Source organism: Astatotilapia calliptera, chromosome 7 (assembly GCF_900246225.1).
Source record: "Astatotilapia calliptera chromosome 7, fAstCal1.2, whole genome shotgun sequence".
NCBI lineage: Eukaryota > Metazoa > Chordata > Actinopteri > Cichliformes > Cichlidae > Astatotilapia > Astatotilapia calliptera.
The window spans coordinates 13,731,135-13,758,009 of record NC_039308.1 but is presented as its reverse complement, the minus strand read 5'-3'; the positions used below and the strand labels follow the sequence as shown (position 1 = coordinate 13,758,009).

Below are 26,875 nucleotides of genomic sequence, written 5' to 3'. Positions count from 1 at the left end.
TTTTATCCAGCAAAGATCCCTTTCTGAAGAGGTCAGAGATTCTCCCTTAAATTCAAGATGACAAATTGGACAAGCTGTAAAGAAAAGAAAAGCTGTTTTTCCACAAGTTTGCTATGTGAACTAATCAACCCAGTAGCCATTAATACAGACTCGCTCAGGATAAGCTTGCAAATAACTCAATCACACACTTCCTGTTTTTCAGCACGTAGCCTGTGACCTCAGAAGGAGGAGCACAGGATGTGCTCCAAGTGGAAGATACAGATAGAGATTTCCTAGACAGTTTTAATTGAAACACATGTTGAACGTTGGGGGAGCAGATAAGTTGCATCTGTTGGACAACTGGATGAGTGTTATGCTGTTTGTTCCTGTTACTGTGATTGAGTTTCAAGTCCGATCAACTTCTAGAGAAAACTACACGGTTTATTTGATAGTTCGTGTTTATTTAATGTTTCTGTCTATACACAGTGAAATATGCTTCCATTTGGAGCTTTAAGTCTCACCACTTTTCAGCAGCTTCCTGTGAATAAACAACACAGCTGGGAGAGGACTGTGAATTCTGTATTTTTTTCTCAGATGGTCTGCCAGGCGTGAGAACTCATCTGTGACCAGATCGCTCAGTTTTTAATCAGCAGTTAATTTACCCAAGCGGTTTTTGTTTTTGTTTTTAAACCAAAAATCTCCTTTCGGCTCCCTACTTTCCTGTAAAATTCACGAGTGCGCCGTTGGTCACAAGACATTTAATTAGTCACTGTAATGTTTCAAAACACAGCAATCGGTCTGTCCGCTGGTGAATGAGAAGTGAGACACACGCCACACAGCATTCACTCTAAATGTCTCTAGAACTTGCCCAATCTTTCTTTCGTCACATGCCTGTCTGAGTGAGTGGAGGGCATGTGATTTATTTATACTAGTTGTTCGGCTCTGTTTCTTTATTTGTATGTGTTGCAAATTAACCCGGCAAGGTCTAATGTAGGTACGCCTCGATATCTTCTGCTCCCCCCCCCCCCCCCCCCCCTCCGCTCCCTAGACATCAGGCTTTAGACCACAACCCCATTCCAGATAAGATGTTGTCAGCAGGAACCACATTTGAGAGGATGTTTATTGTTGTGATGTAGTCTAAATGGTGGAAAAATGTTATGTTGTCATTAAAAAGTAGCTGACTTTCTCCATAAACTGAAGCACTGTTTGGGTTTCTTTTCGCCTCATTGTATTACATCCCTGTTTCCATAATATATTACTCCATATCCTCGTATGGATTTGGATGCCAGTTGAACATTTCAAAGTCACACATGTTGATAGTTCACATTTTATTTCCATCAAACTTTCTTTTAACAGCTCTCTGGGAGCATGTAGGAACTCAGGACCTATTGACATAGTTCTGAAAAAAGAGTATTTTGTGTACTTCGTTTATTCTATGATTGTGCTGCTGTTTTTCAGACCGCTAAGATCATCTTTATTTTACGTGCCAAATGTTCTCAGGAGGGCAGCAGGGTTCTTTGAGTCCCGTCCATCATGCAGAGCATGCTTTGGCTGAAATGAGCGAGCCGTCTTTGAGAAAGATGATGGATAATAGCATATGCTGCTACAAAACCTGTATGTATCATTTCGTATTAACTCCGTATTAAATGTTTCCTTTACCTTATCTTTGCCTATATTTCCTTACTGCCTCACAAATGCTTGCTTTTAAACTACAAGCTGATAAAAAAAAAAAACCTGATTGTCCATAGGAAGCAGTGTCCATGATATCTAAAAACTATTTCAAATTTTCACAGTCCACAGGACAGTTTTCGACATCAGCCTACTTAAAATAAGATGCTTAGAGAAGGCTCCAGCTCTTCTTGAGCTAACTTAATGTGTTTTATTTCTCTTCTTATATTGCAGAGTTCTAATTTGCATTCTCAGACGCAGCATTTGTTCATTTCCACCACTGTTCCTGAGCCCATGCAGACTGCAGAGTCACCCAGAGCTATGCAGGTCTGCTTTTCAGCCTTTTCCCTCGCATACAAGGATTTCTTTTCATTCTCTAAATCTTATGGTTGACTTTACATGACAAAAATTGCCACAAAACTATTTCAGTTTGATTTTATTTATATAGCAGACAACAGTCACCTCAAGGTGCTTTATATTGTAAGGTATAAAGCAACAATCAGATGACCCCCATAAGCAAGCAGTTGGCAACAGTGGGAAGGAAAAGCTCCCTTTTAACAGGAAGAACCAAGCTGGTGGGGGGCTGCGTGTGCAGGATTGAAGATACACTATGAAAGACATCAAGAGTTTAATAATAACTAACAATTAAATGCAAAGTGGTGTATGCACACATGGCAAAAAGAGGTGAGTAAGAATAAACTATTTGCTGGCCAAGTCTTTTGGTTAACCCCTCCCCAGCTTTACTTCTCAAAGATTCATCCTCTGTGGTATGCTCTTTTATTCCCAGTCATTTTACTAATTAGTTGGGGGGGGGAATTCCACCAGATGTTTTCTTCAGCGTTCCATAACTTTTCCAAGCGTTGAGTCCTTATCCTATTATGATGTGCAAATAAATAATTACTAGTAAAATTTCCATGTGACAGTGCATCTGATCTTTTTGTAAACAACCGTTAAACTGTAGGTTTAATAGACCTTCTGATTAATCATCAGAAATAAGAGCGAGTCCACTTCAGTGCTCTGCACGCATGGAGGGTGTCACACTTTGGGATCACTCATTTCTTCACTTGAGTTCCAACTTGTTGCACATTAGCCGGTTGTTACTAGTGAGTTACACATTACATACCCAGGTTAATGTAGCTGGAGTGTGATGCCACTCCACGCTGATCAAAGTCTCGTGGCGTGATGATTTGCAGACTTCTGAGAAACTCCCTCTGCTTGCATGGAACAGTGTTACACACTTCACCCAGTAACAACACACGATCTTCAGCGAGCAACGCAGTGAAGTGCGTTAAAATGTTGCTGTTTTGCTTTGCTTTGCAAAGCTTCGCAATTTCCTCCTTCATTATTATTCTAAGGGACGGGTTGTGATTGGCTCGCAGTCTGACGTCACGCGAAGTGCTCGAAGCATGAAAAAAAGGAAAAGCTCCTCGCTGGTGCTCAGACCGTGTCTGTTTCTCCTCTCTCAGGAAAAATCCGTAAAGTTTAAACACTAAAAGAAAAAAGAAGAGTTAAACTCATGAAAGAAACCGGGCGAAGGAGCGAGCGTAGGTCGAACTCGTGTCACTGTTTTCTTTTTCGCTGTATGTGTGGGGTTTTTTAAAGACTTCAGAGTAGTTTGGGTTTTGTAAAGCGACTTTCCAGCTCTCTGGGATTGTCTCTCAACGCGAAGCTCCCGAGATGAACTTCGATCCGGTGGTCGGGAAACTTCATGTAAGTAAACACGACACTTGCTTTCTAAATACGCTCTTTGTTGAATGCCTACCACTCTATTTGCGTGTGTCCAGTGGATTGTTGATTCATTGACGCTCCTAACTTGATAGTTTCTATAAAAATCATTTACCAAAGTAGCCTCTTAATTCAAGCTGCCGCTAAACGTTTATAATCTAAAAGTATATATTTTTTAAGAAAAGGCTTCTGTCTCATTAAGTTAAAGCGAAGAGCCGACACAGATAAGAGTGTCGTGGAAGCTGAAATCACGTCCAGGCCTGTGAACTTGAAGATGAAACAAGTCCGTGCATTGTCCCAGGCACAGGAAGCAACACTGTGTTTATTGTTGTTAATTATTAAAGTGTTTATTTCTGGAGAAAATGCAGAAATACTTTGGTTTTTGTGTCTTTGCTCTCTTCAGTGCATGTGCTGGATCATTCACTCGCTCGCCCCCCTCTCTCTTCCAACACTACAGCCACCATCTGTGTTGGACATCATGCGGTCACACTCCTCAGACATTCAGCATATGACGGCTCTCGGTCTGTCGCAGCGGATGTAGCTGGCCCTCTAGCCGCTATTAATGAGAGCTGTGCGGCCGTGGGCCTGCTGCCTCAAACGAGCTTTAAATCAAATTGTGTAGAATGTGAGAAGCATGACTGAATGTGTAATCAGAAAGCTAAGAATTCACCTTATCAGTTAGTCCATAACAACTCTCAGCTATTTCTCTCTTAGAGTTTATTCCACTCAGACCTTCACAGAGACGTCTTTTCATTCCTCCCCTGTTGTTTTTTCCAACTGTGCCGCCTATACTACCAGCACTGTGAGCAGACTGGAAGCCTTTGTCCTGCATTAAAAGTACTTTGATTAATGCAAAATACGCATTTGAATTAGAGGAGATCTACTTCCTTTGTCACAGTTTACTGGATTACACCAGGATAACGCTACACGAGATAAGATGTGGAAAATGATATGAGTTCCTAATGACGGAACAAATCAAGCGTTGGCATCTTGTTTAGCTGATGAGGGTAGTGGCGTTTGTCAGTGGCATTTCATCACACATGCCCACTGTCGCTCTGCTCACTGTACATGGAGCTGTTTAAAAGTAAATGTAATATCTTCTGATGGGCCTGGAGCTCCAGTGTTTGTTTTCCCAGTTGTCTGATCTGCGTTTTAAGTCATGCAGTGTTCCATTACTGAAATCCGATTTACTTCTCCGGGTGGCAAAGTCAATGTTTATCTCTTTTGTAAACCACAGTACATTCTGGAGGCCTCGCCAGCAGGCCTTGTTGCTAAGGGACTATGAGGAAACTTCAGCCCCTCCTCATCTCCTCCTCCCCACCTCTCTAATCCCCCCCTACACACACACACACACACACACACACACCACCCCTCCAAATTGCCCGAGTGTACGTGCCTGGCCGTCCAGTAAACTTCCTGTCTTGAGTATACAGATTTGCTGATATTAGTGGCATCAATTTACTTCTTAGAATTGTCATGCCCATGCAAATGTACACTAGATTTTTATCTGTGATTGTTTACTGTGTGTCTGGGTGTTGGTTCACACAGGAAATAGTCCTCTCCGTCTCTGTGGACTACACAGACAAGGGCAGGACAGGCATCTGGGACAAGCGGAGGCCAAACTATGACACTGGGGACAAGCAGTGGTCGGCAACGCTAGTGTTCCTAATACTGTAGACACTGCTTGTTGCCGCTCTGCTCGGTGACCATGTGAACAGTTATAACCATGCCTGTGGCTTAGAGAAGCTGTAGAGAGGCCGAATGATGCAATGCAGCGCAACTCAGTGTCTGATACCAGGTGGCGTCTGTGCCTTTTAGTGTGGGCTCTTCAGAGAGCCCAGGATGTTTTATTGTTAGTCAATTGATTATCCTGTGTGGACCTGCAGTTGCTAAGGTGAATCACCCTAGTCTTATCAAAGGACTCGCTGACTCATGGAGGGAGTGCCACCTGTTCAGGTGCTGCCTACCCACGTGATGCATACCAACAGAGACGAGTCACCGCTCACATCTGGTCCCGAATTGAAGTAAGTGGAGATAATTGACTCCGTGTCAAACATCCCCACTATCAAGATAAACAGAATAACCTCATCTAGTTTCAGTTTGCTATGTTAGCTACTAATTACATCTTTCATACATGGAAAACATTCCTTTGGCTAACCCTGTGTCACATTGTGAGTGCTAAAAGGTAATCTTTACTGGAAGTCACTTTTTTTCATGTCAGAAAGTGCTACGAAGGATTGTTGTGGACATAGAAGCCTGTTTCTAGACTTTACCTGATATAGGTGCCCATTAAAACAGTTCATTTTTATTTATATAGCAAGAAATCACAACAACAGATCCCTACAATAGACCCTAAGATAATACAGAGAAAAACCCAGCAATCAGACGAGCGCGCACTTGGTGACGGTGGGAAAGACAAACTATTTTTTTAACAGGACGAAACCTCCAGCAGAACCAGGCTCAGAGACAGGCCGCTATTTGCCACCATATCCATGTGATGTTTAGTTATGCCTGTTTGAGAATAGCACATGTAATGGCCCAATGAATGCACAGAGACAAAGTTTTATTATGGATAACCTGTGTCATCTACGGAGGCAGTCAAAACAAAACGCAGTGTTTCATTAGTAAGGATAACCCTGGAAAAGGCTATGTCAGGACACCTGCAGGACACCGGCCCTCATGGACTGGGATTGGGGACCCCTGGGCTATGTCCTGCTGCATATTAGAAAAGGCAATGTCCTCATCTGAGTCTAATAACTGTCTGGAGTTCAAGTGAGAACATGGCTTAAAATAGCTAAAAGAGTAGAGTGTGTTGTATGAGCACATGGCACATAAGTAGCTGTTCATATATACAAGAACATCATGAAGTGAAAGCAGCACTGTGATGTGTCTCTCTCCAAATGTTGCTAACACAAATTTGGAATTTTCATTATGGATAACTCAGTCATGCAGTTACTCCTCCACTGTTTTATTGCTCTTTTCAGTCACTTTTTAAACACAGCTCCACATGGTCCCTGATCCTAGCTTCTGTGGCGTGACGGACAGTTTGGTATTACTGATTAGTGATTCCTTTTGGTTTTGTACTGGTTTAAATAAAGCTCGAAAATTGCTATACTTCTATTTTCAATTTTCGGCTTCCACCGAGTATAAAGAATCATTGTGCACTATTCTATTTTTTAATAGTGCCACTGTTGGTCTCGTGTTAAAAATTTTTACACTGTAATTATTTTTTGAATTTCAGAGAAATCCCCGAGTAAAATTATTTATTAATTTTTTTTAAAGAAAATCCCGACTGATCTAACTCATATTTTTATTTCTGTTTGTTTACTATGTTTCTGTTGCTATTTCTTTACTTCTTTTACTTGTTTGCCGATAAGCCAATATCAAGGTTGATATCAGCTGACAGCATTCCTTTTGATTATTGAATTATTCCATGATTTCCTTTCCTTAATAGTCAATAATAATCGATTAACGTAGTCAAAAGTACAGTCCTGGCCTAAAGGCACCTTTCAAACCTGACATACCATGAAGCCAGATCAGGAAAAGGTTTTGCAGCGGTGCTGTATCTTCTGATTTCCTGCTCTCCTGGAATGAATGAGCAGATTATAATAAAAGTGTTGAGTCTCGGAACAAGCTCAACCTTTGTCTAGAAAATGGAAGTCTGTTTACAAAGACATAAATCTGGTGCAAATTCCAACCATTGATGGTCACTTAAGTCCTTCTTGACCCGCTACACCAGTCACATATTCTACATTTTTTGCAGCGGTGTGTTTATAGAGAACTCAATAAACCGCCAGCACTTCAAACTGCCCCCCTCCCTTTTACACAAAGATGAGCTTTAGGGAAGCTAATGTGATTGTCTTTAAAGCGAGGTGATGGATTCCTGCTCATTCTTAAATCTGTTAGTCATCCTTTCTTTGCTCTCTTTTTTTTTAATTCCCTCCCTGCAGGAGTTGTCTTGTGATTCACCGCTTAGCTTTCCTGTGACAGGCCTAATCACGATTTGAAAAGGCCAAGTTAATCGCCCGGCAGCACACAAATGTGATTTGTGGATTGACATTCAAATTGGATGTCCGTAACGTTCTGTATGAGTTACAATGACGTGGAGTACACGTACGAGCAGTCAACCTTTACAGACCACCGAGACCACATCGACCTGGCAACAAAATGATTCGAACGAAAAACTAAAGAAGCGCCACGCTGCACCTGCTTACAACTGCGTGGAACCTTTTGAACTTTCAGCAACCCACTTTGTTTCACTCATCAAAACAATGCAGCCATTCTTTTGCGGTAAACATCAACGTCAGGGTATCAGTAATTTTGACAACTTGTGGTCAAGAGTCTCTCAGGAAATTCAATACAGCTGTCGTCATCGCGGATCATCGTTCTTTTTCCTTTTTTTTTTTTTTCTTTTTCCCCTGGTAAATGTCACCAAACCTGCTTGTGACACACTGTCACCCTCATCTAATCAGTGGAGCGCACCTCCTGAGGAAACTCAAGAATTTGTGCTATGGAGCAGCAGCTTCCCTGAGTTATAAATATCCAACCTAGCGGATATGCTGTGGGTCTAATCGGGTGCTGGGCCTGCTCTAAGGCAGGCTGCTGTGCAGGGAACAGTTTGGAGCTGAACCCTGCATGAAGCCTCTGTATTGTCTCGAGCTTCCTGTGCTCCCTGAGAGGAGGGGGCAGCCGCTTTTCACACGCTCCCCACACATGCACTCTATGTGTGCTTGTGTGCTATATTATATGTGTGTGTGTGTGTGTGTGTGTGTGTGCGTGCGTGCGTGCGTGCGTGCACTGCGTATGCGACCTAACAATGTGGTTTTGAAACTGTTAGCGCCTTCTTGTTCTTAACTGTACTGCACTGACACGGGAGCCATTCTCTTTATTTTCTATCATTCAGCTTTATAATGATGAATGTGTGCGAGCTTGGCTGAACTTTGAATTTATTTACAGCCATGCAGCGAGTGTCAGACTTATTTCTCCTGACAGAAGCTGGGCTGTACTTGTCTTCATAATCTAACCCAAAATGTCAGCGTAATTTATCACTCAAGGAAAGTTGTGCATGATCAACCCCCTTTCTCCAGGCAATGCCAGGATTTATCTGTAAAGCACAGAGCGTTCACTGTCATGTCAAGGTCAGTCGTGGGGGATTTGAGCTGTACAATACAAAACAGTTTCATTAAGACCCAGAACCCCTTATTGTAACATGTAAAACATATTAAATAAAGTTTAATTTAGGACAGAGTATACGTGAAGATTCATCTTAAATTAGGAAATGAAATCACATTAAACATATTTTGAGTGATAATTATCAATTATATACTCATGACATTACAAAAGAAATCAGTATTTCAGTTCTTAAATGACTACATGATGACAGAGTAACACCAGACATCATGAATTACACAATCTCTTGATCTGGTAGATCACATGTTTTTGAGTTCATCGCCATTAACTAAATAAAAGCACTTTTCAAGTTCTTCTGCATGAGCTAAACAAAAGTGCAACTCGTCATACAGTAAGGACAGCGCTCTAGACGCAGCAGAGGTGCATCGCAGGGCAACTGACGGACAAAGCTACAAGCAACGAGCTACATGCAGAGACCTCCACTTCCAGTCAGAATATTAAGACAGGAATCGGAGCCAAAAATAAGCCTGAAGCTAAAGCAGAAGTAGGTCTCTGGCACACATTTGACTCCTTCCAAAGTTAATTGAGCAGATAGAAAAAGCCTTAAGAGGTCAACAGTCGCACCATATAGAACAACAAGGCGAAACATGCGCCATGTTGTGCTCCGAGTCTAGCTGGAGCTTTGTCCTCTTAAGCCTTGAGCCAAAATGACAAGCTTTTTAGTAAGGCAACCCTATGCACAGCTAATCATGTGATCTCATGAGTTCAGCTAAATCTGTGGGGAAAATTGTGGTTCTATCCCCCCAAAAATTGTCATATGATCTTTTGGCCGGTTTGGTCACCACTGTAATACATTATTCCTTCAGAAATATGTTTAAAACATACGAGACAGTGAATTGGTTAGCTTGAACTCTTAACCCCATTTTATTGTTTTGGGGGTTTTTTCTAGTTGTTTGTTTTTTTCTTTTGCAGTCATATTGAAACCAACTACAGAGCTAGGAAAATTAATCACTTAATTTGAATAAATTGGGGAAAAAACAACCAGAAGTAGTTGAATCATCATAAATCTGACTGATATTCTTTGTGGTAAATGGAGTGGCTTGTTAAGTAGTGGATGATGGTAAAGGGCAGAAGAAGCCACGTGTTGAAATATGAAATTAAATTAATGTTTGAGTCAATTTTGATGTGCTGCAGAGCCTCGGCTGTCGCGTGCTGAGGTTCTCAAACGTTGTCAGGGTGAAATGAGTAAATTCCTGCATTCAACATGGAAATAAAGGAGTGGTGGTTGATAATCAGTGTTGGTTTACTTAGTTGCTCAGAGCCTCCGGCTGCTGAGCGTCGATAATCCAATCAGATGATTAGGCTGCTATCAGATCGAATAGAATAACCTTTTATTGTCATTTTACATGAACAACGAAGTTGTGGGTGCTTCACACCAACTGTGCAGGAATAAAGTAGAAATAGAATGACAGTAGAAATAAATGGCAAACAGGAGAACAAGTAGAGAACACAATAGAGAACAAGTTGCAAAGTGCTTGGAAGAAGTGCGATAGACTCGATCTGAGAATTACTCAAACCATCAGGCAGCCATGGGGTGTGTGTGTGTGTGGGGGGGGGGTGTTAACTGTCAAAGTCTAAGGAGAAAAAGCAGATCAACAAATCAGTGCAAGTTACTGTAAAAAAAACAACAACAACTTTCGATTGAAGTGATATGAAGTGACAACTACAACTGGTTTCCTTTAGACTACACCAAAGAAAAGTGTAGGCGGCTGACTTAAAGGTGTGTGTTTTATGAGTAACAACATAACTGTGCTTTTTAATCTCAACTCTTTTCCTCGTCAGCCGTATTTTGTGCATGTAGTGTGACGTCGGCTGCGCGGTGTCCAAGCTGTCCCTTAATTGATGAAAGAAATTTATTTTCTAATAAGAAAAGCATGATATGGAAAATCAGGTCCTGCTCTGGATGCAGGACTATAATGAGGTGCATGATGTCTTTGCTTATCAGTTGGCTATGATTGAAATCATCTGTCCGATATGAAATGAAGACGCTATCTTAGTTTGTTTGTACGTATTGTGCATGTCTGCGTGAGAGACGGGGCGAGAGAGAGACCCTCGCATTTTCTGTTTCTGCCCATCTTTATTTCTTTAATAAAGGGGCTTACTGTAATTTCCTCAGGAATACAGGGTGATCACAGCCGTCTAAATGGCCCATTGATAACCTGGGTCAAAACTGAAAGGATGTCCTGTCATTTAGTCACAAACGCATTCTCAGTGTACATGGCATGTGCAGAGTTTGTGCCAAGGCAATTTGGAGGAACCCGGGTGCTTAGAGGAAGTGGAGTGTTGCTCCTGTTGTCGATGCACAGAAAGTCCCTTATTATTGTATTGCTACTTATTAGTTTAACTTGCATCCACCCATGTAGAGTATTAACTTATCATACATGCAGACTGTATAACAATAGGACACTGTTTTAGCAAATTATCTGTAGCCAAGCTCTCTCATTTGGCAGGGGAGAGAGAAGGACTGGGCCACTTCTGCTGAAGTTGGAGTGTTTCCAGGAATTGGAGGGTTTGGAGGGCTTGCTACGCTGAGGTTACGGTCACTCCACTATTCCTCCTCACTTGGTTTGTGGAGGTTAAACCAAGCCACATTGTGGCTGCCCATAGTGTTTGTATATGCTCTACTTTTGTGCCAGCGTAGTTCAGAAGCCTTAGGATATTAGTGTGGACGTGTGGCCTTGTTTCTTTTCCTTGTGTGCAAGTAAGGCTGTGTTCAAGAAATACCACAAGACTCATGGTGCTGTGCTTGTAGTCCTGTAGGTGCAACGCTCTGTAGGTCCATGTTTGCACGTTGGAGCTTTCTGCTGTCACTTGGGTTGCTATGAAAGTTATGCGTTTGTGTTGTTGCCGGTCCTTTAGCTTGCAGCAGAGAAGATAGCAGTCATAATAGACAAAGAACATCTTTGTAGTGTGGACTAAAAAAAAGTGTTAAACACTAAAAACTGCTTTTCTTTGGTATTTGATGTTCCTTTATGCATTTCTTCCTCCTCATGGTGAACTCCACTATGGTTTCCTTTCCTGGTAAAGCTAACTTTTAAACCAGTCAATATTTGACTGACGCACTGCACCATCACTGTTGGGACTGCGCATGTACTGTAAGTGCATGTTAGCAGCTTCTGTATTATCTGAAACCCCACAATTGCACCAGTGCAGGGCCATAGATCCAACTTTAGAGAAAAGATTATATTTTTGATTCCGTCATTTAAACCCTTTATGGTTTGCTGAGCAACAATCAGTGAATAAATGTATTTGTTAGAGCTACTTCAGTGTAAGAGTTAGCTATTTTCTCGGTTTTACGCAACTGCGATCAGACCAGTAAGACAAAGAAGCAAGGTAAAGAAGCAAGACATTTGTTTGGACTGTGAAATTAAATGAAGTGGCAGAGTCAACAGTTTAAAAAAAGAAATGTTGCATCTTTTCTTGTCGTAACCTTGCCGATCATAACAGGTTAGCTACTGAGAACGGCTGCACCTGGGAGTGTTTGGAATCGCAGGCCTTGAAACGAACAAAGCCTGGAAATGATGTAATATCAGCACTGTCCGTTCATGTTTACTGTCAGAGAGGCACCCTTCAATGGGCTGTGCTCTGTAAAGACACTCTATTAAAGATATTCCTGAATACCGAGCACAGCTTCACAGTCTGTGCCTGCGTTGTGGGGTATAAGATTACCTTTAGCGCAGCTCCTTCATTTCTTTAGTTTCCTGTTTTCTTTCCACTGTTTTTGTCTGTAGCGTGCGCTTGTGCACAGATTTTCTCCGTCTCTCCACATCCCCACCCAGCCCACAGTCTTACACACAGTATATTCAAGTCTAAAGACTCACCCTGTGTCATGCAAGCTGTTAGTTCCCCCCCTCTCACTTTCTCTCCCTCTCTCTTCTGCCTCCCCCGTTCCCCAGAATGTTTGGATAGATGTAAATGGTGTGATTGTGACTGCTCTGCCGGCCGTCTGTAACTCCACGTCTGCTTCTCAGCGTCTTTGGAAAGTCTGACGTGAGCAGAGGGAGAGGAAGAAGGGAAAAGGCAGAGGGAAAGAGAGAGGGAGGAAAGTTCCTTTGAACAACAAGGCATGGCGGCCCTCCAGAGAGTCAAGTCTAGCGTCAGGAGTCGGTCTCTTCCCCGTTCCTCTTTCTCTACCTCTGCCTATGTGCTCTCAGCTTTTATTTCCCTCATTCTCCCACACTGTCCTTTTTAGAGTGCCTATTCCCTGTAGAACATCCCATCTTCAACCTGCTGTCTACAGTTTCTGCCCCCCCCCCCCCCCTTTCACTACTCAGTCCTTTCCACCCAGCCTGTCCCATATTCTCTCTCCTGCTTTAACAGAGGTCGGGGTGGGGTGGTTGTGGGGGTGTGCACACGGGAGAAGACAAAACCTCCAAATCTAGGACTTTCATTTACCCACGAGGTGTCGTGTTGCATTCGAGGCGCTTCATGTCGGTGTCGCATGTCCCGGCATTCAAAGAGTCTGGCTTTAAGAATGTGGGTCATTTGAAGTAGAGGCACTAAAGTGCGTTGTTTGCCAGTGAATGGGGCCTTCTCACGTTGACACGGTGAAAAGCGTGTGAATAAACACCATCGCCCGGGGGCCGCACTAAAGTGTTTCGGCTGTATTCTTCTCAGTACCCCACCTATACAAGCCTGTTATTATCCAGCCCATGAATGGATTTCTGAACCCGCATTTGATATGGGCATCATGCTGCTGTTAGTTAAGATACCTTATCAAACTCTGTCTTTTACATCCACAGCAGAGGAAGCAGATTCTCTGCCTTTTTTTCCCCTCCTTTTTTTTGAACTAGAGGAAAACCAGATCAAGGCCTAATTAAGTTTGGCTGCCTGTTGCGCTGCATGTAGTTAACGTGTAGCTCTGCATCCTGCACACACGAGTTTGTGTTGCCTCTAGTTCTGACCGGCTGCACAGCTCCCTTAATTGCTTCCCACGGCAGATGTTGAGATCAGATGGTTCAAATTAAGATGTAGATTGCTCACACAAGGTTTCCTATGAAGATAGATTCTCCTCTTTGCTTTCCTTTATCTTATGAGTTTGATTGCGGGTTAGTCGGCCTACTGTGGATGCACAAAAATAACCCGAATCTCATCTTTTCTTCTTCCTCCCTGTTTGTCTCCCAGACCTTGACGATGCAGGTGAAGGTGGCAGCACTCTTCATCTGGGTTGTGTGTCGTGCAGCAGAACCTCCAGCAGCTCAGTGGTCCAATGAAGCATACGTAAACCGAACACTTCGACTACACAAATCCTGCGTGGAGAATGAACAGTACTTGCACCAGGGACTCTGCTGCCTCAATTGCAATGCTGGTAAGGCGGATAAGAGGAGTTACACTCCCGTGTCACTATATCTACAAAAATGATACAAACATAAGACAAACTGACACGAGGGCAGTTTGTAGCCAACGTTTAGATTGGCATGGTGTCTTCTTTGTTTTTGTTTCTAACTCAAGGTAAATGTCAAAGCCATAAGCTGAATTTGATCCCAAACTAGTTTTTAAAATATTCCCCCAGCCTGATCTGGAAAGAATGTGTGAACCGCTCCGTCTCAGCAGATGAGAGTGAAGCAAAACGTGAAGTGAAATGTGCGGGGTGTGACGCAGAGGTTATTTTTAAAGCTGTAGTCCTTAAAAGCACTAATCCTTTTAATTTATTATGAAAAAAATTCAATAAAGCCGTTTTTTTTGTTGTCGTTTTTTTGTTTCTTTTTAAGTCTGAGCGTTTAGCTGAGACACAAGCACCGCATGGTTCTGCTAACTGATTGAATTATTTTATTTGCCACAGTGGATTCTAAGAAATGCCTTTTTTTTTTTAAATATTCGATCAACTCCAGTTTTTGTTTATTTACATGAACTTAGAGATTCACAAATGATTACTTGTGAAAAAGCTGCAAATGTAATCATCACTGCCTGCCACTTTGAAGTAAGAGTTAATAGATTATCAGTTCACAGTTAATTAATATAGTAATAAGAGGTCGTCATTGTTTGACACTGTTCGGCTTGCTTGTGTTTGGTTCAATAATGTGTGATGTTCCTTCCTCATGCATTATTGTGTTTTCTCCTCTTTATCCCAGTTGCTCAGCTGTTACCACATGTTTTAAAGCCACAGTAACCATTTAATGGTGTGGAATGATAGCTTTCTGCTTCTTCTTGTCAGTATAAACTTTTATTTACGAGTAGGGCTGCCACAAACGATTATTTTGATAGTCGACTAGTCACCAATTATTTATGCGATTAGTCGACTAATCAGATCATCATCCACTGGACGTAAAACTACAGCTTATTGCACCAGCAGCATCTGCTCTTATATAACTATCATTAGCTTACAGCTTTAAGCTTTTAAGGTGCTAACTAAAAATAAAGACAAGATGATAGTTTATTCAATTTTAATGAAATTTGCAGATTGTTTCGGTAAAGTTTAATAAACTCCTTGCTTTCTAAAATATAACAGGACACCGGAGTATATTCTCCAGCATCTCACACTTCTGATAATCAGCTGTCTGCTTGACGTTTATTCAGCTGTGTAAAAACTATAACTTTAATCTCAGCCAAACCGATTTACTCAGGAACAAATAAAATACTAAAAAAAAGCCAAACAATAACATTTTTAATTTATCTAAGTGACTCATATATATTTAACCTGAGTCGCGAAAGACGGCGGTGGGTTTGAAAACAATTTGCCGGGAGTCCGGTGTTCTCACGGCGCTTGTGACCTAGCCCCCGGCTAGCTATCAGCTAGTGGGTAACAGACGTCTCCGAAAACGTCGGAGCGCTTTTGAAAATATGTGGTGTCCTGATAAACTGAGCCGATATTTGAGGTTTACACAGCTACATTCTCTCCTGAAAATATGTTAAACGTTTATTTTGTGACCCAGAAAGAATAATAAGAGTAATATTAAAACTAACTAGCTACCGCCATTGTTGGAAACTAAGCTGGGCCGCGCTATGAATTCTGGGACACAGCTGCTTCTTCTTCTTCGGGGTTTAACGGCAGCTGGCATCCTTGTACATGCTGTGCTGCCATCTTCTGTTTCAGTCCGTTATTACACTCTTAAATCCTGCTATTATTCCTGTGTCTTTTGCGATCTTACAAAGCTTCAAACGACACGTCGACTATTAAATCAGTCGTCGACGATTTTGATAGTCGACGTAATCGTGACTAGTCGACAAATCGTGGCAGCCCTATTTACGAGCAAATAGATTTTTTTTTAAATCAAAAATTAGTTTTGGATCCAGTTAAGTATGGGTGAAACGGACTGCACTGTCTCTAAACCTAAGCACAATACAACGGCTTTATTTACTAGATGCTTAGAAAGTCCAACCACAGATGTTTTTTACTTTTTTTTAATTGATTTTTTTTCCTCCTGCTGTTTTTTTGCCATTCATGCAGCAAACAAATCCTGAAAACACATGAGAATCAAGTGGTCGTACTCATAGCGTGCATGAATCAAGTCTAAAACTGCAAAGCGTGACAGTGTGCGAGTAAAGGAGATCGACTTGATTCGCTGCAGTTCAGCAAATCTGTTCTCCTCCGAATTCCAGGAAAAAATGATGCAGAAATGTAAAATAGTGATAATCAGTCTCTGGGGCTTGGGTCAAGCTCTTTTTGTTTTTTTCTAAGACGATGCCTCCTTTGGTTTGCAGCTTTATGAACCTAACGCGTTGCTTTGTTCTGCTCTGACGTCGGCAGGAAACGCAGTGCGCCACTAAAAGTTGGCATTCACATATTAAATATGCTGTTTATATGGGCATGCAAAGCGTTTATGTTTTGGGCTAGTTATGTGATGTTTTTCTCCTTTATTTGCAGGAACATATGTGCATCAGCCCTGTGAAAGAGACCTAGAACTCGGGATCTGTCTTCCATGTGAACATGGACAGACCCACACAGAGCACAACAATGGGATGTTCCGCTGCTTGCCGTGTACTCACTGCCGCTCAGGTAATGAGACTCTCCTCCCCTGATAAATCAATAGTGAGGTCATTACTTGTATATAGACTATAAGTATACTTTGTATATAGATTGGTTTTTTTGGTCTACACTGTTTTCCCACATAGATGTTTTACATATTGTAAAAATTTCATAATATTAATTGCAGTATTATAATACTGAATGCTTAGACAATGTTATTGGTCAACTACAATATTGATCCTGGGCCAACATTATTATGATGGTATAGGAACAACACCAACACGGGCATATATATGTCTGTATGTACCTGTAAATATCACAAAATACTCAACTATTATTGACTGAGACGTTTTACTAATCATTTGCTTGACCGTTTATCCGCTTATCTAAGACATGTTTATCAGCAGCTGCACACAGTCATGACGTCAGGTCGGGTACCAGGAAATGGAATAGTCAAATCTGAGTACTGACAATAAATCTGAGGTTATAAATAAATACAGAAGGCTTTTTTTTTTAACCTTAAAACAAACATAAAAGTCGAGTGTTCTGTAATCCAGTTGGTCGGATATATCATTTTAGGAAATTTAATACCTTTTTGTCTGCGCCCCCGCCTTTCAGAGCCACTCATGACAATGTGATCTTATGATGTTACACCAAGTGGCAGGGCGTGTCTTTGTTGTTTTTGTTTTCGTGGGCTGAATGTGAGTGTGTTCCACGTCTCAGGAGATTTGCCTGTGTGTCTGTCTTACCTGACTGAGCTGGGTGTGGCTGCATCTCATTGTCTCCCACACTGCTGTCTTTGTGTCCAATGAAAGGCAGGAGCTGCAGAAAAGAGACTTCTGTTACATAGGATGTGCTTTGTGCTCATTCATTGCGGTTTTAGGAGAGTTTTTTTAATATGTGTGGGTGTGGATGGGTTTGTTTTGCTCTAGTTTTAACTTATTTATGACCATGTAACAATTAAAAGGAACACGCCAAAGGAAATGTGAATGAAATTTTTAAAAGATGCCTATTGTTGGACTACTTTTACTTAAAATGAACTGCAGTGTTATCTGGAACGCTTTAGAACTTGCTGGTCGGAAAATATTTCATATTGACAAGGCTGCTGTTGGTTCAGTGAATCATTTATGGAGTAAGATGGAACTTAAGTTGCTTGGAGCGGAGGCCGCAGTTTGGTTTTTTGTCTGTAAAAGTTATCGCACAAGTAAAAGATGTTATGCAATCGTTTAAATCAGGGGTTATCAAACTTTTTTATAGGGCCAAGCATCCTCTACAGGCAAAAAATGGCTTAAATGGCCACATTTTTGCACCGTTTTATAATTTATAGCAAATTGACCGTGTGTCCTTGACCCTTCCCTTTGTAGGGTAAGCTTTTAATAGTCAGTTTGGACCCATGTCTCTATCTGACTTTGTGGCGCAGACTCACACAAATGGTTACCAGTTTAATGAATTAACCAAAATCGAGAAATCACCAGCCTCTTGGTCTATTTTAGGCTTGGAATATCTCCTCGTATCTCCTTTGTATGTGATGATCTGTCACTATGCCGAGGTACTACAACACCATTGTTGTATGGAAAAAATTAGCCACAGCAACAGCGACTGCTATGTAAGGCTGCCACAAACGATTATTTTGATAGTCAACTAGTCACCGATTATTTTTGCCATTAGTCGACTAATCAGATCATGCATCTATTGGATGTAAAACGTACAGCTTACTGCACCAGCAGCATCTGCTCTTATATAACTATCATTAGCTTACAGCTTGAAGTGTTTAAGGTATGTGCTAACTAAAAATAAAGACAAGCTGATAGTTTATTAAAGTTTAATGAAATCTGCAGATTGTTTCGGTGGAGTTTAATAAACTCAGTCTCGTCTGCTCCTTGCTATCTAAAATATAACAGGACACCGGAGTATATTCTCGAGCATCTCACACTTTTGATAATCAGCTGTCTGTTTGAGGTTTATTCAGCTGTGTAAAAACTATAACTTTAATCTCAGCCAAACTGATTTACTCAAGAACAAATAAAATACAAAAAAAAAAAAGCCAAACAATAACATTTTTAATTTATCTAAGTGACTTATATTACATGTTTAATCTGATTAGCGAAAGACGATTTGCCGGGAGTCCGGTGTTCTCACCGGCTCTAGTGAGCCTTGAACCCTGGCTAACTATCGAGCTAGTGGGTAACAGACGTCTCTGAAAACGTCGGAGCGCTTTTGAAAATATGTGGTGTCCTGATAAACTGAGCAGATATTTGAGGTTTACACAGCTACATTCTCGTCTGAAAATATGTTAAACTTTATTTTGTGACCCAAAAAGAATAATAAGAGTAATATTAAAACTAACTAGGTGCGCCATTGTTGCCAACTGCTCTGGGCCGCGCTATGAATTCTGGGACACAGCTTCTTCTTCGGGGTTTAATGGCAGCTGGCATCCTTGTACATGCAGTGCTGCCATCTTCTGTTTCAGTCCGTTATTACACTCTTAAATCCTACTACTTATTCCTGCGTCTTTTGGGATCTTATAAAGCTTCAAACGACACGTCGACTATTAAATTAGTCGTCAGCGATTTTAATAGTCGACGTAATCGTGACTAGTCGACTAATCGTGGCAGCCCTAATGCTCTGTTGTCAGCCACATATAAAGTGTAATATCAGATAAAATCCCCATCACCAACTTGTTTAAAGTGCAACAAAGTCAATTTTGGTAAAGTGGCAATAGACAGGCTTTTTAATACCTTGTTTTGGTTGTGCAGTTGGGCTTTCACAGCTGATAGTTGTGTCACTCTTTGTGCAATTATGACACTTCACTCCGACAAGAAACACAGATAAATTTTCACCATTTTAAGCTGCTTTTGTATTTCAACTCATTTTAAAACTTCTCTTCTTTAACAGGAAAAGGTTAAGACCGTAAAAATCTTTGATAGTTCTTTTTATGCTACATAATTTCACAGTTAATCCCTTTTAAATATTTGTGTGCTCTGCCAGAATCAAAGCTTCTAGTGTGCCGTGGGGTTTAGTGTTTAACAAGCGTGCAGCAAATGATATCCTACCAGTGTCTTTTTCGTGCCCTGCCTTTAGAAAGGAATGAAACAGAACCCGTGTCGCTCTGTATTGGAAAATTGTAATTTAATTTTGATTGTTACATGTCATTAATATAATAACAGTGAAGCCTGTTGTCCCACATACTTGGAATAAGTAAGAGTAGATGTACTAAACTAAAATAGCAGCCTGTTTGTGTTCAGACTCTAATCAGAGAAATGCTTAAAATACAAAAAAGCTGTTTGTTGGTTTGGAAATCCAAACCTCGACTGACAGCTTTACTTTTCCAACTTGTCTTGCATAAATGGAAAAAAATACGTGAAGCAAACAATCCAAGTTGTTGCATTGAGCCATCGACTCATCGACGACAGCAACTTGGTGCATTTAGGCATGTAGACACGGTCAATAAGACCTGTTGAAGGTCAAAGTGAGCATCTAAATGGGGGAAAAAATGAAATCTGTGTGACTTTAAACATGTCATGGTTGTTACTGCCAGACAAAGCCGATTGGAGTATTTCAGAAACTGCTGATCTGCTGTGATTTTCCCGCTCAACCATCTCTAGTACGCCCCCCCCCCCCCCAAAAAAAAATCCCAATGCAAACCTGCATTGTCAGATTACATCGAGCTGATAGGAAAGCAAGGGTAGCTCAAACAAGGACTCATACAATCATTAAACAGGGGTTTCTGCAGTAACTGTGTGATGCAGTCATGTCAACATGGACCAAAATCTCAGAGAAATCTTTCCAGCGCCTTCTTAAATCGATGCCATGAAGAATTAAGTCAGTTCTGAAAGCAAAAGAGGGTCCAAACTAGTAATTCAATGAAATTCAGTTTTATTTATATAGCGCCAAATCATGACAGTAGTCGCCTCAAGGCGCTTAATATTGTACAGTAGATCGTACAATAATAGTACTACTAAGTTATTACTAATGAAATGGGAAATGAGTGCAGTCTTGCATCAGGGTAAGGTAATTTTTTTTTCTTGCCTAATCACATGGAGATCATTATGATCTTTACACTGATCATCATTAACACTTACGGCAGAACGCACATTTGCCTCTATGGGCAGTGTTGAAGCAAACAGAAAATAATTGTGCCATTTCAACTCCAGCTTAGATTAGTCACGATTGTTTAGTATTCTGTGATTTAAATAACTGCAACTAAATGCACCAGCAGAAACATCATCAGTGACCTGATGAAGGTGGCAGTTGTCACCTGTGGGAAAGTCGCCTTTATTTGGATCACATTAAAATATGCAGTGAATACGAAAAAAAATCGTCCTTACTTAGTTCTATAAAACTCTTTAAAATATCCATAGCTTGCTATAGAATGAGCTTAATCGCCTGTATAAAACGATAGGAAGGTTAGTGTGAAAGACAGTGTGCACACATTTTGCAAACCAACCTAACAAAGCCATTTTTCTTTAATTGGCAAGCATGAACATGAGATTTTATATGAAAGGGCATCCTGTGGAGTTGGACCGCTGGCTATTAATTATTATTAATTTTGATCGTATCCTAAAGGCCAGGGCTACCATCTATTTAGGTCTCATTTTAAGAAATGAACCGTGGCAGATTCTCCGTTCCTTATTATCCCGTTAAAGTGAAGCAAAATATGTCTCAGAGGGAGATAAAATTAGTAACCTAATTATCTAACATATCTTTTTTTTTTCTTTGCAAAAGATTGCCACATAATTGCCAGTGTCCAACCAATTAGTTGAAGGTCTTCTATTTGTTCCATCATGTAATGCATGCTGATGGTCGTGGGAATACGTTTTTTTAGAAGTTCACTTGTTAAAGTCTGTAGCTGTTTACGCAGTTTGCAACATTCAGAGTTGAGCTTTGCTAAATAAAAGCAGACATGATGCCATGTCTTGAATTTCTTTTTTTAATTGTTTTTTTTTTAGCTGTTTATTTCCCATCGTGTCCTGTTAGGCACTTTTTGACTTTGTTCTGAAAGGTGCTACAGAAGCCTCTTTGTCTCACAACTTTCCTAACTGTCCACAGATCAGGAGGAAATTGCTTCCTGCACCACAACTGCAGACACCAAGTGCCAGTGCAAACCGAATACCTTCTGTGTTCCGGACCAGGCCTGCGAAGTCTGCAAGCGCTGTGTCAAGTGAGTGTCACTTACCTGTTTCCTGAAATTATTCTGGATTGTTTTTGCGTCTGCGTTTACCCTACAGTCAAAATTTGGGACTCTGTTTTACTGTTACTTAAAATGTTTCTGTGCTTCAAAACTGCAGGTGTAAACCTCATGAGGAGGAGGTAAAAAAGTGCACACCGTTTTCTAACACAGTGTGCCGAAAACGCCCTCTGTCCCCCACACGAATCACTCCGTCCCTTTCGCCCACGTTGGATCCTCCGGCGAGCATCGGTAAGTTTCACTATCAGTTTCAGATTCTGCTGCTGAAAGTTTTTTAGCTATCATTGCTTAAATTAAATTTTTTGTGTTCGTTGCATTTGTTGTTGTTTCTTTCAGTTGTACCTCTGTGCATTTTCCTGGCCATCGTTATCATCATCATTATCGCACTGGCTCTGTGGTGGTTCATTTTCAAGCAGCGTTCATGTGAAATACCATGTGAGTTGATATCAAGTAATGTGCGTCTGCAGTTAATGTTTTGCTCATCAGATGTGTTCCTAATGCTATTTTCCTGCTTCCAAAATAGGCTTGAAGCTCCAGTGCGAGTCCAGTGAAATTGTCAAGATTCCCATTGTAAGTTGTTTGTTGTTATTTTACATGTTTAATTCAAACCATTTCAAATGGACATTGAACAAAGTGCTGTGCTGCTGAAGGAAGAAAAAGCAGATGGATCTGCTCAGTGTACCTCAGTGATCTCGCATGAATAGAGCAGGTTACAAGATCAGGGAGTTAAAGTGGTGCCACTCCACTCAGTGACTTAAAAACAAATATTGAAATCAATTCTAAAACTGAATGGGAGCCAACAAGGAAAAGCTAACGTAGTTGATCTCTCTTATAAGTGCCTGTTAAGAGTGCGAGGGGGTGATTTGGACCATTTCCAGTCAAGAACGTAAAGACAGGCTGACACCTGAAAAATGACAACAATAAAGTAATCAAATAGACATAAAATAAAAGCATGAATTGTGTCTTAAAGTCAGTGAAGAAAAAAGAGAGAAATGCTTTAACACTGTTTTATATGTTTTCATAACAAGATTCACAAGTGTTTCACATTAGCAGATTTTTACTTCACAAAACTTATCAAAGATTTGGGGGGGGGGGGCTTAATTCTGCCTGTGAAATCTATCTACAGAACACACTCATGGAAAAGTAAAATGAGTCATTATTATTAGTATTATGGCATGATAAAGCCTGGGCCAAGCATGGACCCCTGAGGCACGCCTCATGTAAGGAGATTTGATAATACGATAGTACACCCTGTGTCTGTCAGTGAAATGAGATTTAAAGCATTTATTGGAGTTAAATACCAGTCGAGCTTTTCATCCACTAATCAAAACTTTGATGCGTCAATCTTCAACTCTGTCCATTTATTACACTGTTTGGACAACATATACCATTGTTGTGTTCACGTTTTCTATACATTTCCTTTTTCCTGCTCAGGATGAGAGTGGAGCCACAGCAGAGGAGCGACAGAATGATCAAAACGCGGGTCTAGAAGGCGAGGAGTCCCGTCCAGACTCAAGGCCGCTCCTGCAGGAGACCCAGGCTGGGATGACCAAGGCCTCCCCGCCCCTCGAAGATGAAGACCGAGGATTAGGGGACAGCTTGCCCAACACCACTAGTTCCTCTCAAACTAGCCTGTCAGCCCTTCCCACGGCGGTTTCCAACACCCCACACCAGAGCCCCGCTACCTTCAGACAGCTGCCTGCAGATCTGGTGAGGAGTAGAGTCAGAATGAGCTCAAATGGGTCACACTGTATTTTAAAATTTTCATCACGCCTTAAACTTTCTATTTTGTCTCGTGTTGCAGGATGATCCTCTGCGATGTCGACTGGTGCCACTACAAGGTAAGATTCACACAGAGTCTTGTGTGTGTGGAGGGGGGAAGGGGGGTGTCCACTTTAAGAAACATTTTCACAGAGCTCTTTTGAATTTGAATAGCCTTTATTGTCATTGTACAAAGTACAACGAAATTGGAGTGCCACTCCCTTGGTGCAAAATGCAATAATAAATATAAATGTAAGTATAAAAAGTTCAATAAAACAACCAAAGTACTCAGACAATAATAAGTACGATATATACAGGATAGCAGCATTAATATAATGATAGTATGAATAGCAGCATAATATAGTGACAATGGCAAGTATGGTATAGTTAAGCAGGTTCAATTGTTTTGTGCTTATTTACTACAGTGATAGCTCTGGGAAAGAAGCTATCCCTGAATCTGTTTGTCCTGGTTTTATATGAACTATTACCGTCGGCCTGACGGTAATAGTTCAAACAGTTGATTACTGGGGTGAGAGTGGTCCTTGATGATATTGCCAGCTCTGCTGAGGTACCGAGAGTTTGCAATGGCCTCCAGACTGAGCAGAGAGCAGCCAGTGATCTTCTGGGCTGTGTTGATGACCCTCTGCAGTACTTTTTTTTTCCCCACTTGATTTACCCTAAGAGCCAGACAGCTTTACATAAAAACAGTACAGTTTAATGCTGTTCATGGCAATCCAAAGGGAAGTCACAAAATCTCCTCCAGAGCTCATCTTTGCTGCTTGATAGATTTATAATCTCATGATAGTCAGGCCATATCTGAGCCTCTAGGGCTTCGGAACATACAGCCTTTTTTACTGTTGTTTTGTTCTCATGGTGAATTAAAGAGGACACGGCTTAACTGATTTGTTTGATCCTCTGTTAATAGTATTATACATGCCTCCCCTGACAGAAAATGTATTGAAACTTGCTGCTTGTTCCTTTTGTTGGAACAATGCCTATACTGTTATGATTTGCACGCTAGTGTTCACAGTCTGTTAGGAGCAGTCTGTAAAATAACAAGATGCACATGCATTTTACACGTTGTGGCTTTCTGTTTTCACAGTCGAAATTCTTCCCTGTCTCATCTGTGTGTTTTGTTTGGTTTTTTTCCCCCAAAAGGTTCTGAAAAATCCCTGAGGAAGAGCTTCGATTTGTTCGACGAGTACTTGGACGTGCGGATCCACAACAAGTTCTTCAGAATGATTGGAGTCAGTGACAACCACATTCGGCTTGCGGAGAGCGGCACTTCCAGCGATAAAGTGTATGAACTGCTGAAGAACTGGATGCAGAGGCAGGGACTCCGAGCCGACATCAACGACCTGCTAAACACTTTGCTGACTATGGACCAGCGACGTTCAGCCGAGAGCATCGCCTCCGAAGCCCTCCGAAGGGGCTACTACAAACACGCAGACACGCCCTGAAAAGCAGCGGGGACTTCAAATGAAGTAAACACAAAGTACTTAATACAAAAAGACAGCACACAGACACTGCCAGTGGACGTTGTGTCTCATGAACAGGCTTACCTCTTTTGTGGCTGATCGGCCACGTATTCAAAAGCCAGTAGTTTAAAAAAAAAAAAAAAAAAACAAGACAAAAAAGATAAAAGCAAAAAAGGGGAAAGTCAAGCTGTTTTGATGAACGGTCTGAGGATGCTAACCTCTTGCCAAATGCTGAAGCGTAACCATGGAAACAAAAAGCCTGGTGTAACAATTTAAATTTTTTCTTTTTTTTAAAAAGAGCACAAGAACATGAAGTTGTCATCTTCCGCAGGCGCTGCGGCTGCATGGTTTAAGCTGTAGAGAAGCGTAGCCAAGTACTGAAAGCTAAGACGTTTCTGGCTTTGTGTTGGTCATCCGCCCGGATGCTAACACACTAGCGCGAGACAAGGATATATACACTGGTTTGTAGGAGTGGCATTAGCTATGTCACAAATACTGTGCCGTATCGATGCACTGACCTCAGGCACATGTAGGATTTAAAGCAAAAAAGTCACGCTCTGTCAGTTGTGCTGATTTCAACTTCTGTATATTAGTCCATGAACACTTTTCCGACTAATGATTGGAAGATAGCCTCCGTTTGTTATAACAAAGGTTAACTTGCATCCTTACTAATCACAAGCTTGACCTTTGCTGCGCTGTTTGAATACCTACATTTACTTAGGTGTCTTTTTGTTATTGTTTTCTACGACCTGGTCACATCACAAATGGCCTTCCTCGTCATTCAGTCCTGTTCGGTGTTACTACTCACACATAACGCTGAAGAAGGAGTTTCACCAGCTCTTTCTGCTGGGACGACGACGAGTAGCTTAGTAAAAAAAAAAAGTGTGTCCTTGTAACTTGGAGAATTTCAAAAGGTCATTTTATTTATTGATATATTTATTGTAATAAATAAATAGTTATCTCTTGTTGTTTAATGCCATTGCCAAAGTGACCCCTGGAATACACACGCAGTATTAGTGCTGTCGGGGTTTGTAGCACCAGGGCAAAAGGACTGAAAACAAATGTTTCAGGTTGTAGTTTCAGCTCGTAGTGTTTTCTTAGAATCCGTTCGGCTGCGGGCGTGTCAGTGATTCGGTGCCATTTCTTCCACCGAGACCGCGTTGGGCACGTTGTCGAAGCGTCCGTGATGCCCAACGCTGAATGCGTCTTTTCAAAGTGAGCCGACTGACCAAATAGTCCCTTCATATCAGCAGTGACGCAGGGTGCAGGTACGGATTGTTTTGTCTCACAAGATGAAGGAAACCTTTTCTGGTTTCAAAAAGAAGACTCCTCCCCCCCAATTTTCTCGCATGTATATGTGTAGAGAGCATAGAAGTCTCACAAACTATATATATGTATATATGCAACTATATTAACAGACTAAAATGAATATAGTGACGTATGAAGTTATTGAGGATAAAAAAAATATTTTTAACTAGATTTTGTTTCGCCCATTTTTCTGCAGTTCCTCATGTATAAAGAAAAGAGTTACAGAGTTATATATTGTTGCTAAAGAATGATGCTACAGTGCTGGCACTGCCATCTACTGAAAGACAATGAAAATACAGCCTGCATCAATTTCTAGGGACCCTGTACGCCCTTTTCATGCTCCATTTGGATCCAGTTTTTTCACCTGATAACATTTTAGTTCTTTTTTTAATCCCCCTCAGCCTTTCCTGGTGTTGTATAGCAGTGAATAGGCTTCAGTGGATGTTCTGTTTACTAAGACAAATCATGTTTTTGTAATATTTCTGTGGTTTTACATATTTCATTGCAATTCCTAAGCTGTTCACAAAACTTCCTTGTATAAAAAACCATTCTGTTCATGATTTCCATTAAGCCATGTCTCCTTAGTTATTGTTTGCTCGTCGTGGATTTCAGATATGAATGATGCAAATACATCAAAGCTGTTTTTATGTCTATTTCAAATAAATGTTTTGT

The 26,875-nt window shown here is 41.1% G+C and overlaps 1 protein-coding gene across 1 annotated transcript; it reads left to right on the top strand.

Annotated features, from left to right (window-relative positions):
• The first annotated feature begins 3,049 nt into the window (after window positions 1–3,049).
• Window positions 3,050–26,875, top strand: tnfrsfa (tumor necrosis factor receptor superfamily, member a). Its single transcript, XM_026173233.1, has 10 exons — window positions 3,050–3,357; window positions 13,687–13,870; window positions 16,367–16,498; window positions 21,518–21,629; window positions 21,757–21,887; window positions 21,993–22,091; window positions 22,180–22,226; window positions 23,091–23,366; window positions 23,461–23,497; window positions 24,576–26,875. Exons 1-10 carry the CDS (start codon window positions 3,325–3,327, stop codon window positions 24,875–24,877), a joined length of 1,353 nt encoding a protein of 450 aa, XP_026029018.1. The 5' UTR covers window positions 3,050–3,324; the 3' UTR covers window positions 24,878–26,875.

Bases quoted from the DNA above. Each gene is read 5' to 3' on its own strand.
- tnfrsfa (XM_026173233.1), top strand. From the start codon at position 3,325: ATGAACTTCGATCCGGTGGTCGGGAAACTTCAT. The intron at 21,630-21,756 runs GTGAGTGTCACT...TCAAAACTGCAG, and splicing joins GTCTGCAAGCGCTGTGTCAA to GTGTAAACCTCATGAGGAGG. The intron at 23,367-23,460 runs GTGAGGAGTAGA...CTCGTGTTGCAG, and splicing joins GACAGCTGCCTGCAGATCTG to GATGATCCTCTGCGATGTCG.